The 26,871-nt window shown below is 41.6% G+C and overlaps 1 protein-coding gene across 5 annotated transcripts in view; it reads left to right on the forward strand.

The window, feature by feature from the left end:
- GPCPD1 (glycerophosphocholine phosphodiesterase 1) overlaps positions 1–26,252 on the forward strand; it is a 60,723-nt gene extending 34,471 nt beyond the window's left edge. For 3 of the 5 annotated variants that reach the window (XM_075925723.2, XM_075925724.2, XM_006135999.3), the window contains exons 12-20: positions 6,547–6,639; positions 8,723–8,800; positions 10,819–10,858; positions 12,517–12,578; positions 15,514–15,579; positions 16,438–16,574; positions 18,517–18,652; positions 19,045–19,205; positions 24,545–26,252. In XM_075925723.2, the coding sequence (XP_075781838.2) occupies positions 6,547–6,639; positions 8,723–8,800; positions 10,819–10,858; positions 12,517–12,578; positions 15,514–15,579; positions 16,438–16,574; positions 18,517–18,652; positions 19,045–19,205; positions 24,545–24,734 (963 nt within the window). In that variant the 3' untranslated portion in view covers positions 24,735–26,252. Of the gene's footprint in view, positions 1–6,546; positions 6,640–8,722; positions 8,801–10,818; positions 10,859–12,516; positions 12,579–15,513; positions 15,580–16,437; positions 16,575–18,516; positions 18,653–19,044; positions 19,206–20,027; positions 20,079–24,544 lie in introns of all 5 variants that reach the window. The other 2 variants (XM_075925727.2, XM_075925726.2) reach the window with 2 other exon arrangements.
- Positions 26,253–26,871: the final 619 nt, after the last annotated feature.

Raw genomic sequence — 26,871 nt, forward strand, 5'->3', positions numbered from 1 at the left:
AAACACCCTTCTTCAGCCTCGGGCTGCCAGCAGATTGCTAAGGACAAAGGGGACAAACCACTCAAAGCCCCAAAGAAATGGGCCACCCCACTTCCACAAGATGCACGTTTGCCTAAACGGTGCTCCATGGAGAGGCAGACAACAAAAGCTGACAGGTCACGCCTTAGCACATAAGATAAGACGGGCAACTCTAGTGCTGATTGAGCTCACCACAGACATGCCTCACATGGCGCCCATCCGGAGGCTACAGGTCACAGTACAGCCTGCGTCTCAGAACTCGGCACTGAGTACGGCGCCGAGCAGCACTACCCTTGAGGTCATGGTGCCGAAAGCGGTTACCACGGCACTGCAACAGCTGACAGAGCAGCCAATCAGCACCACTCTGCCTTTGCTGACCACAGCAACTTCTCACACGGTGTGCTCTGCTTCTAGAATATCAGAGGCACCATCGCCACTTGTAACAACAGTAGCCTTGGTTCCTTTCACTCCTACCATTACCAACCGTCATCAGAGACCCCTGGTGGTCTCCTTAACTTTTAACTCTTCATTTTTAAGCACTGAAACTATCTTATTCACCACAATCCAAATACACGTCATTACCTACTGTGTTATCAGCTGATGAAGAGGAGCCAGGGGTTTTCTCACCCCAGCTATCCCCACACACGGAGGCATCGGGACATTCATTTCATTCTAACTTTCCCAACCCTACCAGCATAGGCATGGCCCCCTGGGCCCTATCCATGGATACTACCACCCATGCCTTATCCACCACAGTGGCAATACTGGAGCCTATGGCCTCATCACAAAAAGAGAACATATAAGACGAAGCACACTGTGAAAGCACTTTCTCCCCTAACCCAACCCTCTCAAATTGAGAGGGAACAGAACAAATTTGACACACATCACAACTTTGGCTCTGAAGGCATTGCTTGACACAAGCTCACCGTCCGAGATGGGTGAAGCTATTATGCCACTGCCCATGGCAACCGCTGTGGACTTCACCTCCTTTCAGGAGCTTTTTAAGAGAGTTGCGGCTGATTTAAATATTGACGTGTTGTGTGTCCTGCACTTCCTCTGAGTTCACAAATAACCTGCAGGCGGCACCTTCTTCAAAAAATCACCTTGTTCATTAACTCAGCCATAATGGAACCTGCCAAAACCCTTTGGCAAATCCCTGCCTCAGTCCCTCCCACCTGTAAAAAGGCAGACTGCAAGTATTATGTCCCATCTAAGGGGTCAGAGTTTTTATTTACTCATCAACCACTAAACTTGCTAGTAGTCGACATGGCTTAGCAAAAAAATAAGGAACAACAAAACTGTTCCATGCCATCTGATAAGAGTAATAAGACTTGACACACTTGGCAAAAAAAGTGTACACCTCATCCATGTTGCAAATAAGAGTGGCCAACTATGCAGTGTTCCTCAGTAAATAAGATTTGCATAATTATTGAAATCATAACACCTTTATTGATATACCAGACACAAAAAAGATGCAGTTTAGAGCAGTTGTCACAGGGTCAAGCAATATCTAGGATAGCCCTTCAAGCTGCTCTAGACGCAGCTGACACAGCTATAAGAACAACAGCTGCGGCAGTTGTCATGAAACAGGCCTCATGGCTTAATCCCTCTGCCTTCCCTCATGAAATCCAACCATCTGTGGAAAATCTGCCTTTTGAGGGCGAAAAGCTCTTCATTGAAAACCAACGATATCCTCCATTCAATGAAGGATTCCAGGGCACCATTACACTCTCTCAGCATACAGATACCTGTAACAAGGAGAAGGCAATACAGATACTTACCATACCAGAGGCCAAGATACCCACATATCCTTGCCAAAGGCAAGACCAGCTGCCATACCAACAACATCGCCACGGTAGACAAGTGTCAACATTCGCAGACCAATACTTCCACCCACCCACCTCAGCCAAATAAGCAAATTTGAGGCATCTTTTGAAAGAAACTGAAAACCATTTTACCTCCTCCAGTTTCCAAATACTGGGAATCCTTTCACTTACCGTCTTCTACCATTTTGTGACGAATGACACAACATCACATCTGACAGATGGATGCTACAGACAATTTCTTTTGGATATACCATCCCATTCCTCTCCATCTCCTCACCCCACCCATGCACCCCTCCCTCTTTAGGAACCCCTCTCACGAGACTATATTACAACACGACGTAGATCACCTTCTACAATTGGGTGCTATAGAACCCATTCCCCCAGAGTTTGAGAACTGGATTTTATTCCTATTACATCCTCACCCAGGGGAAAAAACTGGGGGCAAGCACCCAATCCTTGATTTGAGGGCCCTGAACAAATTTATAAAGAGGTAAGTTCAAAATGGTTACATTATCCCCGCTCTGGAGTTCAGTGACTGGTTTTCTTCTCTCAACGTACAAGATGCATACTTTCATGTGTCCATGTGACCTACTCACAGACGTTTTCTTCATTTCACCCTAGGTTTGTAACATTATCAATATACAGTGCTACCCTTCAGACTTTCCATGGTGCCGAGGGTTTTCTCCAAGGTGCTAGCAGTAGTCACAGTCCACCTCAGAGAACGAGGTGTTACCATTTACCCATACCTTGACAATTGCCTCATCAAGGCAAGAACCAGGCACGATTCCTGTTGCTGCACCCATCTGGGTACAACAGTGCTTCCAATCACTAGGACTTCTGATAAACAAGAACAGGTCATTCCTTATGCCCACTCAATCCTTACAATTCATAGGGTCTCACCTCGACTCAGCCATCGCCCCCCCCCCCCCCCCCCAACAGATTCTTGAGGATCTGCGAACTAGTTCATTCACTCTGCATAATGCCACATGTCACAGCCCACGACGATCCACAACTCCTGGGACATACGGCTTCTTGCCCCAGCACCTGTCTGTTCATGAGGTGTATTCAGGGATGGCTCAGATCAACCTACAAGCCCAACCTGAACTTAATAACCAAAACGTTGACAGTCCCCAACATAGTATAAAGATCATTACGATGGTGGACAAAATCGTACAATTTATGCAGGGGCATACCCTTTCAAACTCCAGAACCCACAGTGGTCATCACCACAGATGCTCTCACCGGCCAGTGGAGCACACATGAGAGATCTTACAACCCAGGGCCTATGGACTCCAGCAGAAAGGATGCTACACATCAGTATCCTCGAGCTGAGGGCTGTCTGGCTCGCATGCAAGCATTTTATTTTCCATGTCACTGGAACCCATGTCAGAATATGTAAGGACAATATGGCCTGTATGTTTATATCAAACAGACAGAGCTGGGCGCGATCCCATGCTTTATGCAAGGAAACCATAGCACTCTGGAACTGGTGCCTCACTCGTGGCATCTCCAAAAGTGTGTGCCACCTCCCCAGTGTCCTAAACACAACAGCAGACACCCTAAGCAGGGTCCTACCTCAAAATTCTGAGTGGCAAATCGACCGCTCAGTTCTGACGGACATATGCGCATGGTGGGGATACCCTCACATGGATCTACTTGCCACCAAAGTGAACAAAAAATGCCCACTATACTGCTCCAGAGCGGGCGTGGGGAAGCACGCTCTCAGAGATTGCTCTCAACCTCAAGTGGAACAGCCCCTTGCTCTATGCATTCCCTCCCTTTCCCCTTCTCAACAGGATACTCGTCAAAATATGGAGGGACAAAGTGAGGTCTGTACTAAAGATAGTGTTCCTGCCTGATCCGAAGTCCCTACCTCCATACCACAAATTGCTTTACAGTCAGCTACTGTGGAGCAGCCCAGGGACGTGTCTCTCTCTCGAAGAGGGGGTTACTCACCCTTAGTGTAACTGTTGGTCTTCGAGATGAGTGTTCCTGGGGTTGCTCCACTACCCTCTCTTCCTCCCTTCTACTTTGGACCAAAACAAAAAGCTTTTCTATCATGCCAGGTTCTAGATAGAGAAGGAACTGAACGAAGGGTGGCCGCAGATGCACGATGGTGCCGGGGGGAGCACTGCTGTGAAGAATTGGTGCTGGGACACACCTACACCTACTGTGGAGCACCCCCAGGGACTCTCATCTCAAACATCGGTTACAGTCAAGATGAGTAACCTCCTCTTATAAAAGAAAATAAGTTCACTTTAGACCAGTGTTTCTTAAACCATGAGGCAGTCGGAGGTGTGCCACAGAGAACAGAGTTCAAAATGGCCACCCTTAAAGGGGCAGGCGACTTTTTTTTTTGGCTCAATAACTCCCTGCCCCCTTTTTTTTTTCCTCAGCAAAAAATCCTTGGTGTACCTCATTTAAAAAAACATTGTTTGGTGTTCCTCGGTCTTAAAGTTTAACAAGCACTGCTTTAGACGATCATCCTCGCTTACCTTTCCACCTTAAATTTTGCAGATATTGCTTCTAATACATGGAGAACTTGCCCCAAACCCTACAAAGTCTCATATGTGATTAACTTTATGCATGTGAATAGCCCACTGAAGGCAATGACTTAAGATTCTAGCTCTGTCGGTGGATAGATTTGCACTCACTTCCCTAAGGCCAGGGTTTCATCCATTGGGAACTGGTCAGGTATATGAAGTTGATTTGCATATGTCTTTGCTGGATTGTGGCCTCAGAGGTTAATTGGCTTTTGGAAATGATTTTGAAAAATTAAATCTGATTTTTTTTTTTTTTTTCAAAAAGTGTTTGATATTAAAATCTAGTCTTACTTTCAATGAGAGCTAGTACCTCTGACCTTTTTTTAAAGATTAGATCATTTAATTTGGGGGGTATTCATTTAGAATTCCCAATACGGGTATTCTGCCATTTAGTTTGAGATTGGGCAGAAAAGAATTCTGAAAGCAAAGATCCAGATCAGAAGATAGGTGAAAGAAGTGGTAATGGATTCAGGCACTGAAAGGAAGGTGGTGGGCAGATTATGGAGATGCCTTATCCAACTCCTCCTTCAACTGAAGAAATAAGCCTCTTGGCTGTACTTCTCCTGTTTTGCCAAAGAAGTACAAACAACTGTGGAGGACCTTTCTTTTGAAGTTTCAAAACTGTTTGCTAAGAAGACAGACACTTCCCTCCACACTTTAAAAGGTTGCAGTGCTATTTTTTCAAATGCTCAGAAGCTACATGTTTGGGCAGAAGAGAAATTATAATCCTCAACCTTTATTCAGACCCTATTCCTCACAATACTAACCTCAGCGATCATATGAGCCCGAAAGAAGCTCAGGTTCCCCTGTCAGAAACCTTCAGGATCACAACCTGCTTTTTCACACCTCTCCTCTCAAAATGACAGCTTTGACAGGTTGGTTGAGTTTCATCAGACTACTCTCATCAATACCATCTGATGCTGGAAAACCTCTCTCATATTTTAGAGACAGTCCACCCTGCCATTATCAGGTAGACCATCTTCATCTTCTGTAGCACTTGGCCACAAGCACATCAGTGATAGCTTCTGCCAGACTTCATAGGAGGGTCTCCAGTCATGGTTCACTTCAGTTTACAGATCAAGTAGACAGCCTAGACAAACTACAGCAGATGCCAAGATCAACCACTCCTTGAATTAGTGGATCAGCGTAGCAAATGCCTACCTGGGAATCGCGTTTGCCCAGCCTCCCCATCTCTACTCCACACCAGAGATCTAAAATCCCAGTTAACCATGATCCCGCATGCTTACCAGGTAACAGGTTAATTCTTTACATTCATACTCCTCACTACTGATGCATCCCAGATGCTCTCATTTTGAAACATGCCACATCAGCCTAGTTGAACTCAGTGGTCAGGCACATGTACTCTTTCTTTCTTCCACAGCTGAGTCATATACATACACAGGTCATGATGGACAATATTGGGTGCATGTATTATATAAACCATAAAGGAGATGCCAGATCACCCTTCCTATATGGAAGCACTAAAACTAAAACTATGGAACTGGTGCTTTTCCCACAATATTACACTATCGGGGCCTACTTATTGGGAGAACACAACATTATGTTGAATAAACTCAACATCAAATCCCCACACAATCATGAACAGTTCCTAGACTCAGTGGTATTCCAGCAATAATTGACTATGCTTTCTTGTTTAAAAGGAACAAATTTTCTAAATGTTTTTATGCAGCTGTAACAAAAAATGTAACCGGCTCGGTCAATCCAAATGGTTTACATTTATTTGATGCTATTGCATATGTATTTAACTGATCCTCAGATGGCTCATCAGCAGTTTCAAAATCTGGAATCATGCCTTTAAGCGGACTTTAGCATATAGGTAATAGCAGGAAAGCTGTGTAAATTTCAGTATATAAAGTGTATCATCTCATGGCTTTTCTGCAATGAAGAGTGCATAATACTCTGACATACACTTGTACCCTTAAGAGATTGAATGAATAGATATCAGACTTACATACTTGCTATTTAAATATTTCTTCCTGTACATGGTTTATGAATTGTTTAAGTGAAGAATTTGGTCCACTTATAGCCAGTAGTTCTCTATTGAACTCTAACTTTGTTAGCTACTGTAATTATTGTATTATGCTCTCCAGTTGTAGAGTGATAGTAAATGCAGCTCTTACCTTCTGTATTCTCTGTAGGGGGCAGCATTTGTGGAATTTGATGTACATCTTTCCAAGGATCACGTGCCTGTTGTATATCATGATCTCACTTGTTGTATGGCTATGAAAAAGGTATATATGAATGTACTGGCCATATTTCTGTTAGTGTGACCATTACTGGAACTCCAAGGTGTCTTGTAAAAATAATTTGGTAACTCAGAAAAAGTATAAAATGGAAACAATGAAATTTTAATATATTGGAACTGACTGTTTTGTATGAAAATATGCTAAAATATGAGCTAATTTAATAGCAATTCTTTATCTTTAAAGTAGGGACACTTTAAAGATATGATCTGAAATAGTTTCTTCCATGCTATAATGCAGTGGTACTTAACCTCTTAGATCATGACCCACAAAATGCGAAAATTCCTGTAGTGTGCTATATCTTGCAACCCTTTGTGGCTGTAATAGATTATCACAAGTTGGATTTTTTTTTTGCCTTCTCAGCTCCTTGAAGCACTGCTTACCTGTATTAGTACTTACCATTATGTGGGGAGGCAAATATGGGGCTAAAGAACTGCTTTTGAACTCGGTGGTAGGCCAGAAAGGATGGAGCCAGGCCAGAAGTGATAGCAGCAGGAAGCGTGGTCCTGGAAGCAGCTGCTGCTTCAGTGACTGCCTGGATTCCCAAAGTCTTATGATCAAAATAATTCTTTCTATTGCTTTCTCACAGTAAGGGTACGTCTAGACTACATGCCTCTGTCACCAAAGGCATGTAGATTAGGCTACCCGACATAGTAAAATGAAGCGGCGATTTAAATAATCGCCGCTTCATTTAAATTTACATGGCTGCTGCGCTGAGCCAACAAACAGCTGGTCAGCAGTTTGTCGGCTATATCTGGTCAGCTGTTTGTCGGCTCAGCGTGGCAGCCATGTAAATTTAAATGAAGCGGCAATTATTTAAATCACCGCTTCATTTTACTATGTCGGGTAGCCTAATCTACATGCCTCTGGCGACAGAGGCATGTAGTCTAGAAGTACCCTAAGGGTGAGATTCTCAAGACCCTTTTACGTGACTCACTGGGTGAGCAACACAGTTGTAGTGCATTCTGATTCTGATAGAAATTCACTGAGGAGAACAGTCTTACAGCAGACTTGTAGAATTTCTCTTTAAACCTCCCAAGTTTCATAGTATGTAGCCCATTAAATATTGTTTCTGTATAAGGTGAGTTCAACAGTGCTCTATTGAACTCTAACTTCAGTAATGGGGCACTTTTGTGGCACAACTTTAGTCACGAAATGCTGATGTACCACGTTGTCTCACTGGATCTGTCAACATGGTCAGCAGGAGAGTTCAGAGAAGCTGAACTCTGTCCCCTTGCTTTTCTTCTCTCTACAGTTTGACAGCCATAGAGAAAAAGGAGGTGAAGGTGGAGAGCTTGTCAGATCTGTGCCCCCTTTCCTTTGAAAAGCTTGAGCAAGCATTTTGTACTGAGTAAAATGTTATCAACTCCTCATGCTTAGATTGAAATGTGGTCACCTGACATATGACAAGCTTTGGACTTGAACTGTGGTTGGCATGAAATATACACTCAGTTTATGATTAATGAAGTGGGTGTAGAAAATGTCCTAAATCAGTATAGCAATACTTGAACAAAATTTTTATTGGGGAAATAATTGAAATTAAAATGGAGACTTGCAGGTGTCTTGAAAGAATTTCTTTGGACACTAAGACATGTGTTCTCTATGGTTTTTGAGAAGTTTGACAACCCTTCCAAATTTTCATTTTAATGAGGTTTTGGGTTTTTAGAATTTTTATTGTACACTTTCCAGCTTGTGAACTTCAGGTTGAATGCAGAATACCATTAATTTATTAATCTTTTTTTAATGAATAAATGCTAGCAGTTATAATAATTTTTAATAATGCACAGGACAGCATAGTGCATATGTGAGTACTTGAAAAGTAAGTCCTAAATTGTACATGCAAATCTTACAGTTGCCATAAGTGCACTAAGACAGTTACCGTTTTGTACATCAAAGTGCCTATGCTGTCACCTGGGAAAACTAGCCTCACCCACAAACTAATGAAATGCCATTTTAACGATAGCAGTAGTAAACATAATATTTGTCAGTGTGCTTCACTAAATGCTTCCGTGTTTGTCTGTCTTAATTTTGAATTTTCAACATTTAATGTCTACTATATATTTTTTCCAAGAAATTTGATGCTGAGCCATTGGAATTGTTTGAGATTCCAGTAAAAGAACTTTCATATGACCAGCTGCAGTTATTGAAGGTAATGTCATGATAGGATAGTTTGATATGCTGCTGCACAGTAGATGTTTGTATTAAAACTGGATAATGGGTCTTCATTTTGAAACGAAGGTTGCCATTAAAAAGAGCCCTTGCTGCTGCTCTGAATGTGCTGCACGTATACAGTAAGTAATTTAACAGCATATTACTGTATTTTTTTACTTTTAATTTAGCAGAGGGCATTCTTTATGGAAGGTCAGCTATATATCAAGATGTGAGTTTAAATAGTAAACTGTTTGAATTACTGAGCGCACAAATTGCCTCTTTGCTGTAGATTAAGTGGATCGCTTACTTCCCCAAAAATGTAATAGGAAAGGATATTCTCAGAGAAAGATATAAGGGATTGGAAATAGGGAGGATAAAATGGAATGGCCAAATCTGTATGAATATCTGAATGGCCATATCACTACTATGATACTCTTACGATGAGATTAAGAGCTTAATTTTTCAGACGTGCTAAGCTTGCATAACAGTTAATGAAGCCTGAGGGTACGTTAAAATTTGGCACTAAGATTTTTTTTCTCAAGTTAACAGGATTTTTAAAGGTATTTTTACTGTTCCGTTAAATGTGTAATTTTTTTTTTTAGAAAAATAACTTATTTTCTGATCAAATGCTACTTTGTGTACTGCTTGTTTTGACCTTACAACTCATATACACTGGGTGGAAAGATGGAACAGCATACTTAACAGTCCCAGATGATGACTCAGGGACACTGAGTATTATGACAATATAAGGTTTTAAAAAAATAGCCTAAAGATGGTGTTAGAACTCATTTAAAACTGCTAGTTCAGAAACTTTGCTGAGAGGGAAAGAGGGAAATAAAAACTGAGATTAGATTTTGGGGGGGGGGGAGTTGTCTGCATTATGAAAAATTGTCAAGGGTAGATCAGATAATCCTGGCTTAATTTAGACTCTTGTGTCTGAGGGCAAAGGTTTGGAATGATACATAGCCCACTCTAACCTGGTCAGGCAGAACTGGAGAGCAAGATGCCACAATGGATACCGAGGGGCATCTATTTGCTGGAAAAATAGAGACCAGCAGATGAGTCTGGGAAGCGTGAGTTAAAAATGAGGATTGTACTACTTATTTCAGACTCAAGGAAAGATGTGGCAGAAGAGAATTTTAGTTTTTCTTTCTTTCTTAAATTACCAATTTTTCCCTTCAGCTTTAAAGAAAAAAATTGAATGGATGTAGGGTTTCAGCCTAAGCCTCACCATATTCTAAATCAGATACATGAGCCCCAGTGCTTTTTTTGAGACAGTATGGCCTGGAATGGTGTACGGTCACCTATTTTCCCGGCACACAGAAAAGGAATGGCATTTTCCCCCGTGCATACTGGTACCTGCTTTCCTGGGCTGGCTCAACTCCTGCCAGAAGCCTGCTCAGAATGCACGGCGGGGTGTGGTGTGGGGTTTTTTGTTTGTTTGGTTGGGTGTTTTGCGCTCCCAGCACAGTGTTTTGGCTTTTAAAGGGGCTGTGACTGCATTTCGGCCCCCCAGCACGGCTTTTTTTGCTCATCAATTTTGCCCCCCAAAAAAGCACTGCATGGCCCCATCCCATTAACTGCTGTCATTCCTCTGCTTGTAGTAGGCCCAAAGTACAGGAAGTGTAAAGACAGACTAGATATGTTTTCAGGAATGCACATTACAGCCATTTGTAAACTGAGTACATAAGGTGAAGGTGCAATGTTCATAATGTGCATTACAAGCCTTAATTTTATGTTATACCCTCTTCTCTCTGTTCACATGCAAGTTTTTTGGTTTCATTTTTGTTAAAAGCTTTTTCCTTTAAATCTTAAAATAGGCAAATTGTAAAGGATCTGTGTGTTAGAATGTTTTGTCTGCCTTCCTACCAGAACTGCATATTTGACAGATTTGAAGACTTTTTAAAATATAAGGGAATTCAGATGGAAAAAAAATCTTTACCGAAATAATAAGTTCTCTACAGATAAAGCATGCTTGTTAATTTAATATAATTGTTTTGTGATTTTTTTTTTTAGGTGTCTCATGTGACTGCTTTGAAATTAAAAGATCACGATGGTATGTACTAATACAAAAGTTTTTATCTTCTGTCATAAGAACTTATATTGTCATTGAAATGTTTATTTTTCAATCAGTTTTGTTCCTGTTAATTGAAAATTGAGATTTTCAAATTCTTGAAGATAAAGAGTTCCCTATATGGCAGTGTCAGCATACCTGCAGAGAAACTGCCATAAAACACCCCTGGCTGGCCCGTGTCCGCTGATCTGGGGACTAGGGCTGCAGGCCAATAAAATTGCAATGTAGACATCTATGCTTGGACGGGGCCTGGGGATCTTCCCCTTCATGAGGTTCCTGAACCAGGATTTCCACATCAGTTTTATAGCCCTGCAACTCTAGTCAGTTGACATGGGCTAGCTGTGGATGTTTTTATTGCACTGTGGACATGCTCTAAGAACATTGGTAATAAGCAGTGGTGCCTTTAAACTGTAGGTCATCAATATGAAGTCCAGCTCAGCAGGGATTAAAAGGTGTTCCTATTTAATGGAAATCTGGTAGTTCTGAATTCAGCTTGCAACTCCCTTGTCACCCTTTGCCCTAAATTGTAAACTCTTCAGGGTATGAATCTCTTACTGTATGTTTATTACAAACCTTAGCACAGGCCTGGGCAAAATACAGCCCATGGGCCGGATCTCGCCCGCCAAGCCACACAATCTGGGTCCGCAGATGCAGTATGGAGCCACAGGCAGGCTCCCCTACTTGTCCCCCACACTGCTCAGAAAATCGGCTGCAAGGTCGTTTCTCTCTTAAAAACTCGAGCCTCGAGGGAAGGGGGTGCAGGGGGGAAGACGTCCGGCATAACTACCATCCCCAGCACAATCACATTGAACAGCTTCTGGCCAGAAACTTGTCAGTGGGAACTGCCTGTTTGAATAACAGGCATCACATGAAGCACCATGCACACAAGCACATAGGTAGGCTGGTTGGGCTGCTGGCTGGTAAATCTCCTGGCCAGAGTCTGCCTCGGGCACCCCAGCCCTTCCCTCTCCTCCAGACATCTGTCTTCCTACCCTACATAACCCAAACCCTCTGCCCCCCCTCCTGAGCCCATACCTCCTGCCAGTGCCTGCACCCCAATTCCCTGCCCCAGATCACAGTTCCCTTCTACCCTAGGTTACAACCCAAACCCCTGCACACCAGTTCCCTGCCCTATGTCACATTCCAAAATCCCGCAGCCCAGTCCCCTGCCCTAGGTTACAATTGCCTCTTTCACCCAAACTCCCTCCCAGATTCTACTCTTGCTCCTGCACCTCAATTCCTTACCCCCAAGCTCTCTTGCATCCAACCTCCATCCCAGACCCTGCACCTCCATTAATATCATGGAAGAGTGCGGCCCTAGACCACTTTTCAAAATCTTGGAGTGCGCCCCCCACCCCCAATCAAAAATTATTGCCCATCCTGCCTTTGCACAAGGAGGACCCATCTCTGGTGAGTACTCTAGGAAGAGCTAGTGTACCATGGGCCAAAATCCCATTACTCGCTGTACATTTGAGTTGGCAGGACTGTGTTTGTCACAAATCTATTGGAAGTGTGGGGAGGAGTTCAGTCAGAAACCATCTTTAAAGAGAGTTAATGTCTTAAAATCTCATGATTTTGAAGACCGTCTCCTAATTTGGGGATTGGCAATACTGCTATTTGCCCTTTCTATTTAATTTCAGCATATTTTAAAGGGGAGGAAAATGCTGTTTATGAGAACCAACCATTTCCATCTCTCCAGACGGTAAGCAGCAGTCAATATAGAACTAGACAACATAGTGCCATGTAATGCTAAGCAAATTGACATTTAAAAATATTTTTAGTTTTGGGTCCTTGCATTCTTAATGGAGAAATGGAGTCTTGAAAATGAACTTTCAAAGACAGTCACAGGACTAGGAGAGGGTTCAAAATGGAGCTTATTTTTTACTATCATGTGCACATGTGTTTGGGGCACTGAAATGCTATAGCTACTATAACAATATTAGCCGCATTCAAATACTCTTCTCTTTCCAACACAAAATAGTTAGATCTACTGCTTCAATTTTGAGAACACTCCCTCCCCCCCAAAAAAATCCAGAAGATTTTTTTTTTCCCATTTCTAGTCACTTTCTAAATCATCCTGAGTTTTTCTGCAATAGGAACTCTCTGGTAGCTAATTAATTAATTCTTCCCAGCAGTTTCCAAGAAGCTGTTTACCAGCAATAGTGCATCATAGACCATTAGGAATATAAGGGACCTCAAGAGGTCTTCAGATCCAGTTCCCTGTCCTCATAGCAGGACCAAGTATTATCTAAATTGGGATGGACAATAATTTTTAATGGGGGGCCACTCCAAGATTTTGGTAAGTGGTCAAGGGCTTCACTTCTGAGGAGGGGGTGTGGGGTCTGGGACAGCAGGAGGGATGTAGAAGGGACCTTGGGATAGAAGACTGGAGTACAGGGTATGAGAGGGAGTTTGTGAAGGAGGGAGTCGTAGGCAGTTGTGGGGGTGGGAATAGAAGAGGTGGGGTGCCAGAGGCAGGCTCTGGCTGGAAGGTGCTTACCTAGGCAGCTCCCAGCCAGCAACTCTGCATGAACTGGAGACTGGCTCCCTGACAGTGTGCTGGGCAGGCTACTCCATGTTGCTCTGCTCCAGCATAGAGAGGGAAGGAGTGAAGAGGCTTCTCGCGCTGCCCCTGCTGTTAACAAAATTTCTCTGCTCCTATTGGCCAGAAACTGGCCAATGGGGGATGGAGGTTTTTGCTAGGAGGTGGGGTCAGCTTGCAAAGCTTTCTCCTCCATGCCTATACTGCATAGCATTTAGCAGCCTGCTGTTGAAAGCGGCTGCAGCTGCTGTATAATAAGGGTGCTGGAAGGCAGCTGAGAGCCAGATCTGGTGGCTTGGCTTAGGCTGGATCTGGCGTGCTTATCCGCCTCTTGCCCACCCCCATCTAGATCATCCCTGACATGTCTGTCTAGCCTTTTAAATATCTCCAGTGATGGAGTTTCCGCAACCTCCCTAGGCAACTTATGCCAGTGCTTAACCACCCTGACAAAGTTTTTCCTAATGTCCAACCTAAACTTCCCTTGCTATGATTTAAGCCAATTGCTTCTTGTCCTATTGTCAGAGGTTAAGGAGAATAATTTTCTATCTTCTCCTTGTAACACTGCCATTACACTCATCAGAGCCAAGGAAATGGGTATAGTCACAGTAAAAGAGGGCTATAGGCCAGAACTTTCAAAAGTGGCCACTAATTGTGGATGACTCTGTTAGGTGCTCAACTTGGTACCTAGGGCCTGCTTTTCAGAAATCCTGTTCACCCACAATTCTAGAGGTTTTTGGTACCTGCAGGTGCTTAACATTCCTGAAAATCAGACCTCTTGGGGTGTCAAATTGAGCACCAAAATTTGAGACGTTCACAGCTGGTGGCCACTTCTCAAACTTTAGCCTTAGAATTGAATTTATTTATCACTTACCTTCTGCTACTTAGCATAGCCATGCATAGCACTGAGCGAGTAGAGTTCCAATATAGTCCATTAATAACTTACCTGTGTCAAAGTTATGTTTGTTAGCTTTTTCTTCTGGTAAATAGTTTCTGACTCTGTCTGTAATAATTCTTAAACTGCAGTTTAAGAAAAAAAATTGCTTTATTTGCCCTTTACAGCAAATACAAATGAAAGTAACAAATCTTTATCTTGTCTGAGACACAGACATGAACACATGAGAATAATAAACTGGCTTACCCAAAGGAATCTTTATCTGAGCCAGGTAGCTTTTGCCTGTTAACCAGGGAAATTGTTGTTTTTCACGTATCAGGGCAATTTCTTTTGTTTTATAACAAAAACATATGTGATAAGTAGCCAAAAAGAAAACGTATGAATTCTTTAAGTATTAGTAAACTATAAGTAACTGTACTTCTCAAAGTGCTAGTACAGGGGTGGGCAATAATTTTTGTAGGAGAGCTACTTCACCAATGTTAATAGTGATTGTGAGCCAGTCCTGGAAGGGGTGGGGCCTCAGCTGAAAGGGGCTGTTCCCTCTATGCACCATGTTGGCGGGTGAGGGAGGAAGCTTTGCACGCTCCCGCATTGGGCAAGGGAGCATGCGAGTCCATTCCCCCCACCACCACCACAACCTTGCCAGGGACACGCGGCACACAGAGGGAACTGCCAGCCATTTTGAACAGCTGGCTGTTTCCTCTGATGCTGCATGTCCCTAGCGGGGGGAGAAGACTTCACATGCTCCTCCACCTCCCGGCCCCAGTTGGCCCTCTTAGGGCATGTGATGTATAGAGGGAGCTGCCAGGCATTTTGAACAACTGGTGGTTTCCTCTGGTGCCATGTGCCCTCCTGCAGGGGAAGGTGACTTCGCATGCTCTCCTGCCCCTGGGTTTCAATTGGTCTGGGGGTGTGGCAGGGCAGGCCACATGAAATGGCATGGCAGGCCAGATCTGGCCCGCTGGCCACATCTTGCCCACCCCTGTGCTAGTACATAAGAATTTAGTTGCAGATAATGCTGTTTTGCTAATTATTCTATTGACCCACTAGAAAAAGGATAATGTACCTTTAAGTGTTAAAGAATTGGCTGTATGTTTGTTGTTGGCCCTTGCTGGGTTCAGCATTTTTTGTCCTGTGATTATCCTTACCACTAGCATATATAGGCATCATGTGATTTGATGCCTTTTTATAATATTCATCCAGGTTCTGGAATCCCTCCCTGAAGATGTTGGATATAACATAGAAATAAAATGGATCTGCCAGCAAAGAGTAAGCAATTTATAATGTTCCTTATTTTTGATACATTGTGTTACTTTGCAGACTACAATGCATACCTTGATGTCAGCTTGCATAGGACACAGACCTAAACTACTATTTTACTGTTTTTATTTAATCAAATGTAATAGACTTACCCAGTCATTTTTTTCCCTTTTGAATAGTAAGGGTATGTTTACACAGCAGGGCTAAAGCTGAAATAAGCTATGCAACTTCAGCTACGTCAGTTGCGTAGCTTAATTCGAAATAGCTTATTTTGGTTTTTGGCGCTGTCTACGCAGCAGGAAGTCTGAGGAAGAGCACTCTTCCTCTGACTTCCCTCACTTCTCATAAAATGAGGGTTACAGGAGTTGGAGTAAGAAGTCTTCCAGCTTGACATTATTTTGACATTGTAGAAATCACTGCTTGTAGTGTAGATGTGGACTATGTTATTTCAGAATGTCTGTAATTTCAGAATAACACTGCTGTGTTAGACGTACCTTAAAGGGCAATTTTTGTTTCACTGACCATGTGCCTTACTAGCTGTAGAACTAGAAAATCAAAGGCACTGAATCTGCAAATGAATAGGCAACTACTTATCTGTAAGCACGTGAGTTACGTGATATTGAAAAGTCTCTAAAGTTACATAACTTATAACACTCATTTAAAAGCTGCATGTTTCTGAACAATTTTGTTTAAAGCTGGCTCTTATAATGTTGCAAACAAGGCTTGGTAAATTGGAAAAGAGTACTGTATTTTAATTCATATTGATGAGCTTGATTCTTTTTTCACTCAAGTAATGAAGACTCCTGTCATTTGAAATAATTATAGTAGTCACTGATGTAGTTCAATTACTTATCTTTGTTTTTATAGGATGGGAAATGGGATGGCAACCTGGCAACCTATTTTGATATGAATCTCTTCTTAGATGTCATTCTAAAAACTACTCTAGTAAATGCTGGAAGAAGGAGAATTATATATTCTTCATTTGATGCAGACATTTGCACAATGTAAGTTACTACTCAACTTTAAACAGTTTTTGACACAATAGATTTCACTTTAGGTATTAATACACAAATGAAAACTCACTAAAGCTATTCCTGTAACTAGAGTTTATACTTAAGCGTGTTGGCATTCAGTTAATAAACAGGCAATTAGATCTTTCATCCATCTGACCCGTACCCAAAATAAAAAACAAATCCAGCAACATATTAAGAAAAAAGACATTGGGGGAGACTTAATTGTTTAAGTGGCTCAGTGGTTATCTGAGTAAATATTTATTTTCTTAAAAAAAAAAAAAAAAAAAAAAAGTTCCTTTCCCTATTGTTTTAATACTGGGATTTCACTTTCCCCTGGGACCAGCTTCCTGGCCATTTCATCAATGTGTTGAATTGTTCTTTCCTCTTAGTTGGAGAACAGAATATTTAGTGTCTCTTGATTACATAGCTCTTACCCGTTAGGTAGATAGGAGGGTTGGTCATTAGCCCTGTGCAAACCCAAACTGACTGCAGTTTCTTAATTGCTATATAAAGCAGGGCGGTAGACTTGCAAAATATTATTTAAGGGATTGCTGCTTGGTGCTCATGCTTACATAAAAACAAGAAAATACTTGTTTGAAATGCCGTGGTTCACAATACTACCTAAGAAAAGTTAGGGACAGATAATAGCTCTAACGTCTCTTCAGTTACTGGACAGTTGTGGGTAATGTCACTGCCCATATGCTGCTATGCAGACAGCTACAAGACCGTACACTTGTCCGGTAACAGCCAATTCTTTTCACATTAGGTTTCTTGGAACGGGACAACATCTGTATTTGGCAGTTACTTAGTGTATGCAAATTAAATATGCATATAATTAAAGAACTATTGAAAATTTTCAACAAACCTGATTTAAAAATGAAAATGCTTAAACTACATGAATACGGTTCTTGGATATTTGGCTTTCTGTGTGGCACATCGTGTGTTGGTTTGCTGGGTGCTGAGCAAGACAGACCCTGGAGCAGGGAACTTAGTCTAGGACAGAGCAATCAACACACTACATCAGTCTTTATATGTAGATATAGCAGAATTCCTTAATGAAATACCGTGTAGAAGAAATGTTTTAAGCAGATACTTGAAAGAGAAGACAATCACTTGACCATGAATTTCCAAACATAAGGGACAGCCTTGGAAAAAGAGTGGAAGAAAGGTACAAAGGGGCTGGTTAGGAGCGGGCTATGAAGAGTGAAAAGTACAGGTGGGGTCAAAGTTGAAAAGTTACCATACTCAGAATACTACTTCCTCCTATTGCTATTTTATAGTTAAGCTAGTGAACCAGCTGCAGAGTGGTCAAGGTGGTTTGATGAGGTTTGAAGATTGCTATTGTGTGTGTTGAAAAGGAAAAAACAATGGAAGACTACCCACTAGTAGAATTTATATATAGAAAACTTGGGGGAGGGAAACATATACTTTTAACTTACCTTAAACAGTTGAAATGTGAGAGTATGTAAATCTCTAAAGTGGTGAAAAGGATAATGGTATGCTGTACAAATTGAGGAAGAATGGCAATATTTATATGTTGCATCTACAAAGGATTAACTGAATGCCCATTAAGTAAAAATATTCCCTTCTTGTCATTAGTAGTGAATGTGTTCATACATGAGACTGTGCATGGTACTATGCAGGAAAGGGAGATATCACTATGCTAAACTATCTTTCTGGAATTAAGATCCAGGGCAGTCATATCCCCCTTGCTTAGGAAGAAAGGGGAGAGAAAAATCATGCTATTTCTTTAGTCATAGCCACCTGACTAGATGGACTTGTCTGTCCACAAAACTGCCTAATCATCTATTAATACTTGACATATTACATGTCAGTACAGTTTGGGAATGGTGACTGTGCTTTTATATTCTCATCCATGTAACAAATAGTTTTGCTATGCAATTATATATTGTATTTTCATACTCTTCTGTAGGGTTCGGCAAAAGCAAAATAAGTATCCTGTGTTGTTTCTGACACAAGGAAAATCTGATGTGTATCCAGAACTTATGGATCTCAGGTCTCGTACAACACCTATTGCCATGAGCTTTGCACAGTTTGAAAATTTGTTGGTAAGTTGTTGCATTCTTGTTGTTCTCTGAAATGAAATTAACTTACTGCTGCACTCCATAATTGGTGATAAACTGACTTGTAAAATACAAAAGTAAGATATGGTGACAAGCAAACTGTTAAAAGAATACATGAACATTTAGTAGTAAGCATGTTAAAGTAATGTAATTTTCCAAATACTAAGAATGTGTTTTCAGCCCTCTTGAATATTGAACTGTTGTTAAAGAAGCAAGTCTTTAAAAATGCATTTAATTCCCGGAGTTTGTAAGATTTTTTTTTTTTTTTTAGTTTAAAAATTGCAAAACACTTCAGTGATCTAAAGCTTAAAAAGCTGAACTGTAAGAGTATTTAGTCTAAATTATATTTGCATTTTCTTAAATGTTTAATTTTACAGGGAATTAATGTACACACTGAAGACATACTTAGGAACCCATCATATATTCAAGAAGCCAAATCTAAAGGTTTAGTTATTTTCTGCTGGGGTGATGATACAAATGACCCAGAGAACAGGAAGAAGTTGAGAGAATATGGTGTTAATGGGCTAATATATGACAGGTATTTATTTCTTCAAATATTTCTTTAGAATTATAGTACCTAAAGTGACCATATGAAATGTGTTTTGTTCTTGATCTTGAATAGATTGTACTTTGATTTTTTGGCCTGATTGAATGGATATTACAACACCTTGGTCTGTGTGGCTATGTCTAGATTGTATTGCTTTTTTGGGATACCGGAGGTATTGCAGAAAAGCAACACTGCGTTGAAGGAAAGCATCCGCTTTAAAAAAAAAAAAAAAAAAAAAAATTTTCAAAAAAGCAGACGTGCTCTTTCGCCATTCCTGTAAACCTCGCTCTATGAGGAATAAGGGATGTGTCAAAAGAGCACTTTCTTTTGACATTAGCACGTCTACATGGCATCAATTTCAAGAGCCTCTTTTGAAAATAAAATGGAAAAAGATATGCAATTTGCTTACTGCAAATTGTTTCTCTTTCCGATTTTACATTGCAGTGTAGATCTAGACTGTCTATTTGTAAACTCAAATTCAAGAGAAGACCATCCTAAAACTCATTTGAATGTGAAACATAGGTAACTTTTCCTTCTGCAAAAGGATGGTGCCAAGTACATGGATGGCCAGTTTGAGTAGTCATGCATTTGATTCCTAAAAGATAACTAGTTTATAAATCTTAACATTTAACTGGCATTTTTTATTATTGGTTTTTAAACTTTTGTATACAAGATGTGGTAAAGTTTGCTTACCTTCTGTTTTCTGTATTTGTTGAAGACAGTAAGTGTAATACATTCAGATTGTTCTATTTAACAAAATCGACTTTCAGAACTGTAGATTCTTGTGTACTCACTACTGTTCTTGCCATCAAGGAGCTAGACAAGGCTACTTCTGAATTTTAGAAGACTCTGGAGTAATATAAGGTACTCTTTCTAGTCTTCAGAGACTGATTGCACTGCAAAGGCAATGTAATCAGCCTGATAGTGAATTATTAAACTAGATCTTAGACAGGGGTGGGCAAACATTTTGGCCTCAGGGGCCACATCAGGGTTCAGAAATTTATATGGAAGGCCATATACGGAAGGCTAGGGAAGTCTGTGTGCCTCCCCAAACAGCCAGGTGTAGCCTGGCTCCTGTGCCCTATGTAACTCCCTGCCCTCCATTATCCACCAAATACCCCCGCCTCTCCCATCAAATCCCTCTGCTTCCTGTCCCCCCAAGACCTCCCACCCCCTATTCAACACCCACACCCGCTTCTCTTCCTCTGACTGACTTCTGCCCCCTGACCATGCTATAGTGGCTGGCAGTGCTACAGCTGTAATGCCTAGCCTGAGTTATAGTCATACCGCCTGGAGCACCGGGGCTGGCGTTGCAGCAAGCATGCCACTTGAGTGCTGGGGGAGCTGAGGCTATGGGGGAGAGATGACAGCAGGAGATGGGCCAGGAGCTAGCCTTCCCCAGGCAGGAGGCCAGACAGAAGGGTTTGGCAGGCCAGATGTGGCCCCCATCTGCCCTAGAACAATACTCAGGTCCATATTGTGACCTGAGGCGCCTAGGGTAGCCCACCCTGAAAATGCCAAGGGAAGGGTAGTCTGCAAAAAACAGATTCTCCCAAAACTGGTGGCTGACACTGCAGTTGGTCTCCAACCAGTCACAAACTGTGTTCCTAATCCTCCACACCGATTTATCAAGAAGCAGGGTGGGAGTAAGGGAATTACACAGCTCCATTTATTGTATTCTAAATTCTAGCTTCCAATCAGCAGATAGGTCCAGTAAGATGAGACATTTCTTAAAATGCTATTTGCTATACAAAACGTTCTTCTGATTCAATGGGCCAGCCACATTACCATATTAACACTAGTTTGGATCTTGCCCAAAATTCCACTCTGCTGGTTAATCCTTTAGTATCTAAATCAGATTTAAAATAAAAGAATGAGAAGAGTTGTTAAATGGTCAAAGCAATCAGATACATATGACTTCAGAGTCATATATCAGGTTCTTAGAAGAATTTTTGAGTTTGTTGGCTTGTAAAATCCCTTTTAGATTGTACTAAAGCTTTGGGCGGATCTATCAGTTCTTGGTTCAAATCTGCAGTTTGTAGAGAAGTTACTCCAGAGGTGAGAAGCGAGATGTTTTTAAAATATTCTCATCCATGTGGCTTACACATTCTTTGTCCCAAATGCAAGCTCACAGCACATGGGCATGGAAAAGTATTTGGAGTCCTCTGTCCATAGGCATGTCCCTATGCATGTTCTGTTGACTTAAGCCAGGGCTACGCCTTGTATTTAATGGGTTCGTTGTACAACCGATTGCCTTTGATAGCCATCAAGCAGGCTGGGTAGTGCTGCTGCCAGTCTGTCGAGAAATGTCACCTAGATACACAGCACAAGATTGAGATCAATTTACCACGCATTAATAACATGATACAAAGATGAAATAGGCATATAAACAACCATATCCTATTTAGGAAATCATGTCCTTTCCACTGAGACCTTGCGTGGCAGAGCTGATATAATATTCATTGCAACTTTGTAATATTGGTATTAATGATATAAATGGTCATTCATATTCTATTCTGCATCACACACCTTGTCTGTATATTCCAAAGTATAGTTTTCAAGTTCTGTGTAATCATCAAGGTCTGTAATCTAGAAAAGAAGCTGCAGATCATGATGATGATGATCTAAAACAATTTATTCATAGAATACTAGAACTAGAAGGGACCACAAGAGATCATCAAGTCCAGTCCCCTGCCCTCATGGCAGGACCTAGCACAGGCTATATAATCCCTGATAGATGTCTGTCTAACCTGTTCTTAAATATCTCCAGTGATGGAGATTCCACAACCTCCATAGGCAATTTATTCTAGTGTTTCACCACCTTGATAGTTGGGAAGTTTTTCCTAATGTCCCACCTAAACCTCCCTTGCTGCAATTTAAGCCAATTGCTTCTTGTTAACACTGTTTAATTTTGGAAATGACTGGATTATGTTGATAGCTTTGGCTCATGTGTTCCATCTAAATTAATACAGGCAGTCCCTGGGTTACATGGATCTGACTTACATCGGATCCCTACTTACAAACGGGGTGAGGCAACCCCACACTAGCTGCTTCCCTCCAGCAGACCAGGGAGACGTGAAGCTAGCGCCCCCCCCCCCCCCCCAGCAGACCAGGGAGACACGGAGTGGCTTTTCTCAGCAGACACCTCAGCTTGAGAATAAAGGATTGAGGGAAGTGAGGTGTAGGAGAATAAAACTGAGCTCTGGAGAAATGTTTGGCTAGAGTTTCCCCTACAATATGTACCAGTTCCGACTTACATACAAATTCAACTTAAGAACAAACCTACAGTCCCTCTCTTGTACGTAACCCGGGGACTACCTGTACACCTGTAAAGTCCTGTCCTCAGAAAAAGTGAATGTTAGTGGTAGGGATGTACAATCCTGTTAACTGGTTAACCAGTTAAACATATTGTTTAACCAGCTAACCGATTAAAGGAAGTGGGGGAAGGAGGAAAGGGCCACTCTAGCCCAGTTAGAGAGGCAACTCCCGCCCCCCATCCACCACTGGGTTGGAGTGTCTTTGCCGGCAAAAACTTAACCATGCTGATAAAGGACTACTACTTTATATTGCAGCATACGATTAAAAGCCGGGATCAGCAACCTATGGCTCATGAGCCAAGGATGACCCACTAGGGAGCCAGATATGGCTCTCTTGAAGCTCCAGCCACCACCTTGCTCCCCCCACAGCAGGGAAACTGCGCTGGTGCTACAGCAGGCCTGGGCAAAACAATCCGGCCCATGAATACAGCAGGGAGCTTCAGGCAGGCTCCCCTGCTTGCCCCACCCCTGTCAGCTGCTCAGAAAAGCAACTGCTGGACTGTTTGTGTTCCACAAACTGTGAGCCAGGAGGGGAGCAGGGAATGGTGCTTCACGGATGCTCCCACCCCCCAGCACAATCCCATTGGCCCGTTTCTGGTCAGTGGAAGCTGCCTGTTTGGTGCTTCGCATGCTGCCTGTTTTTCAGTCTGCCCTCCCCTCAGGCTCCTAAGAAACCTGCCGGGCTGGAGTCTCACTGGGAAATCTCTCGGCCAGAGCCTGCCTCTGGCACCCCAGCCCCTCCCTCTCCCTACTCCACATAACCCAAACCCTCTGCCCCTCTTCTGCTCCCATACCTCCTCCCAGTACCTTCACCCCAATCTACTGCCCCAGAACACAATCCTCTCCTGCCCTAGGTCACAATCCAATTTCCTGCACCACTATCCCATGCCTTGAGTCACAACTGCCTCCTTCACCCAAACTCCGTGGCCCCTGACCCAAAAAAGTTTCCCCACCCCTGCCATAAATAAAGACTATGTTGAAACCTTTTTTGTTGGACATAATATTTTACTTTATTTAAAAATGAAGCCTGGCCAGTGAGTCCCCAATTGGGGCCCAGCCCCATTTGGCCACAGCATCATAACACTTCCCCATACATCCCAAACCTGAGCTCATACACCTGAACCCTCTGCCATGAGTCCCTCATACTCCTACATCCTCAGACTCCTGCATCCCCACATCCCAGCCCCCTGACAGAAGACTGACAGAAGACAGCCTGAGGCTACATCTGGACTGCAAGCTTCGTTTGGAAGAATCTTCTCTGGAAGAGATCTTCTCAAAAAGCTTATTTCGAAAGAGCGTCCACACAGCAAAAGCGCAACAACAAAGCGATGTGCTTTTTATCTTGCATTTAAGTTGTGATTAGTGTGGACAGAGTGGCCACCAGGGAACCTGTTATTTCCTAGAGGCCTCTTCTTTTGAAAACTTCCTTTTCTGTGTCCACATATGGCTTTTTTGGAAAAAGGCTTCTTCCTTGTAGAATGAGGTTTACCACTGTCCAAAAAACCCCTCCGTTCTTTCCACTTTCTGTCAAAAGAACTCAGTGGCAGTGTGGATACAAGTATGGTTTTCCTGAAACGTTGCAGTGTAGACGCACCCTGAATGGGTGCATGAAGCTAGATTTGGCCAGTTATGATGTAAACTTCAAAGATATGCATGAAAAGATGCAGCAGCAGTCCCATTAAATAAAGTCTGAGTACAGTGTTTCATTTATGCTATTATTAATCATTTAATGTCAGCACTGATATTAAGCTGAATATTTTCAGTCATGCAAATGGACATTCTTATACGGCTTTGTTGACCATTTGCTCCGAACGTTGATGTAGTTTGGCTCTTTGATTTGAAAAGGTTGCCGACCCCTGATTGAGAGACAAGTTTCAGATGTTAAGTACAAATATATAGAGGTGCTAGCAACCTAATTTCACTCTTAGGCAGACAAACCAGAAATTAAACAGTAGTTTCATGTAGAATAATTTCTGTAACCACTTCTTACAGACTTGTTTCTCTTTTATTCAGGATATACGATTGGATGCCTGAACAACCGAATATATTCCAGGTAGAGCAGCTGGAAAGCCTAAAGGAAGAGTTACCAGAACTGAAATTCTGCATATGTCCCACTGTTAGCCACTTCAGTTCCGCATCTCTGTGTAAATGCCGTAATAGCCATGTGGAAACAAATGGCTTAGATAACTTAACGAATGCTTAAGTATGCACAAGTTGACTCCAGGCAGGATGCTGCTTTGTGTATTTGATTTTTTACCATTGGAGCAGTGCGATCTATGCCTTCCTTTTTTTTTGAGCAATAACTATGTTCCTATTCCATGACAGTTCTTGCTAGAGTTTCAAATCCTGTTAAAATGTTAGGCCAGTTATAATTATTATTCCAGTTTACATGCAGTTTTTAAATCTTCACAATCAACAAGTTCAAAATCTTAAAATAGAAACCAAGTGCTGTAACAGTGCAAAATGTGTCTTCTAAAATGAGCAGTCTGAGGTATGGATATTTCAAAGATTAAATGTTAGTGGTTACTCTGATACTGAAACTGCTCATAAGCCATGTTGTCATTGATTCAGTACTAATCTGCCATCAGATTAGGAGAGTGATTGTATACATAATTACATCTGGCCTGAGTAAATTAGTACCTCATATGCATGTATTTGCACTGATGCATCCAATTGTACAAAACCTTTGTGCCATCTTAAAATGTGTGTATATACAGTATATATTTTTAAGTAAACAGTAGTGCACATGAACTGATTTTTTTTCCCTCACTGTTAGAACCTTTACATTGTTGCCATTTTTTCTTTACCAGCCAAATCAATGGCATAAAGTCTGTATATGGCAGTTAAGGGCAAACCACAAGTACAGCTTTTATTTAATCGTGCTCAAACCTGCCAAACCTCGATGTTGTAAGTAACTTTATACACACAAAAAAATTGCAGGTTTTTTATTAAGAATTTTATTGCACAATAATCTTAAAGGAGCAAATGCATATAATGCACAAATTCTACAAAATGCATGCTTCAGGTAGTAAGCATGAAATGTATAAGTGTTTGCAATGGTCCTTGCATTCTTGAGGTGCTAGTTGAGTGTGAGGTAGCAAGGATGTACTAAAATGCTTAATCTTTGTTGCCTGACACCGTGAGCCTATATGTGGCTATATTCAAATAAGATGAATTGTAGATGGCAAAAACCTTATTACATATTACAGACCACTAACTCTTTTGTATTTAGCAACAGTAAGTACATTTGTGATACTTGCCTTCAAAATTGACTTCTCAGATAATCCTTATCCTCTATTGGCTGATGTCTGTCCTCTGTAATGTATTCCATAGTTATAGTTTAGAAAAGCTGTTATATATGTAGGCATGTTCTTAAATTTGTACCTCATAAGAGAGCCTGTCATGGCAACACAACAGCTATCACTTTTTACTGAAGTGTTAATGTATAATAAAACCTCTCAAATATTTATTTTTCCTCTTGTAAATTGACAATGAAAATTGTATAATTTGCTTTACAAACAGTCATTGCTGCATTCAACTGATTACAAGAGCAATTGCAATATGTGTTTGGGCCTGGACCACTGAATAGTTTGAGGCAAAGGGTTTCTGTCAGCTTGCCTTGCATATCTAGTATTTAAATTTCTTTTTTCCTCCACACACAGCATAGTACTTGGGAATTGTCTGTCTTCAATAAAATAAAATACATCTGAATTTAAGAACAGCTGTGAGTTTTTGTTTTTTCATGAGGCACTTAACACTGGTCTGAAGCCAGCTGTGTAATGGTTAATCATGGCTGTCTTGCTTGATACAGCAGTTAGAGGCCCAAATTCATAAATGCTAGACTGCAGATTTGATAACATTTCATCATGCTTAATTTCAATTGTTTATCTTGACAGATGGACAGTTACTTTATGTTCCTGGCATACACAGTTAAAAATAAAACCTAAATACTCTTCCTGAAAAGTTGCAACTTAACGCTGCTTCATTTCTTGGAATCCAGAAATCTAATACAGCAATACAGAGAGAGACATAGCATCTTCTTACCCATCTGTTTCAGACTGGCTCTTTGGCACTCTTACCAGTGTTCCCTGTAAGCTGTGCGCTTGTGTGGTTGCTCAAGAGAAATCCAGATACTACCCAGCTGATTAGCAGAGCGCCCACACCTAGTTTTTGTGTTTGTTAGTGGTGCATATTTGCACATTCCTCAGTGCACATACAAATTTTTCCACACATGGATGGAAAAAAATCTGCACGTGGATGGCAAAGATTTGAGGGAACATTGACATTGACTGATGAAGATAGAGATTGCATGATTCTCCCAGCCTGCAAACAGGACCAGG

This window comes from Pelodiscus sinensis, chromosome 3 (assembly GCF_052426305.1).
Source record: "Pelodiscus sinensis isolate ZL-2025 chromosome 3, ASM5242630v1, whole genome shotgun sequence".
Classification (NCBI taxonomy): domain Eukaryota; kingdom Metazoa; phylum Chordata; order Testudines; family Trionychidae; genus Pelodiscus; species Pelodiscus sinensis.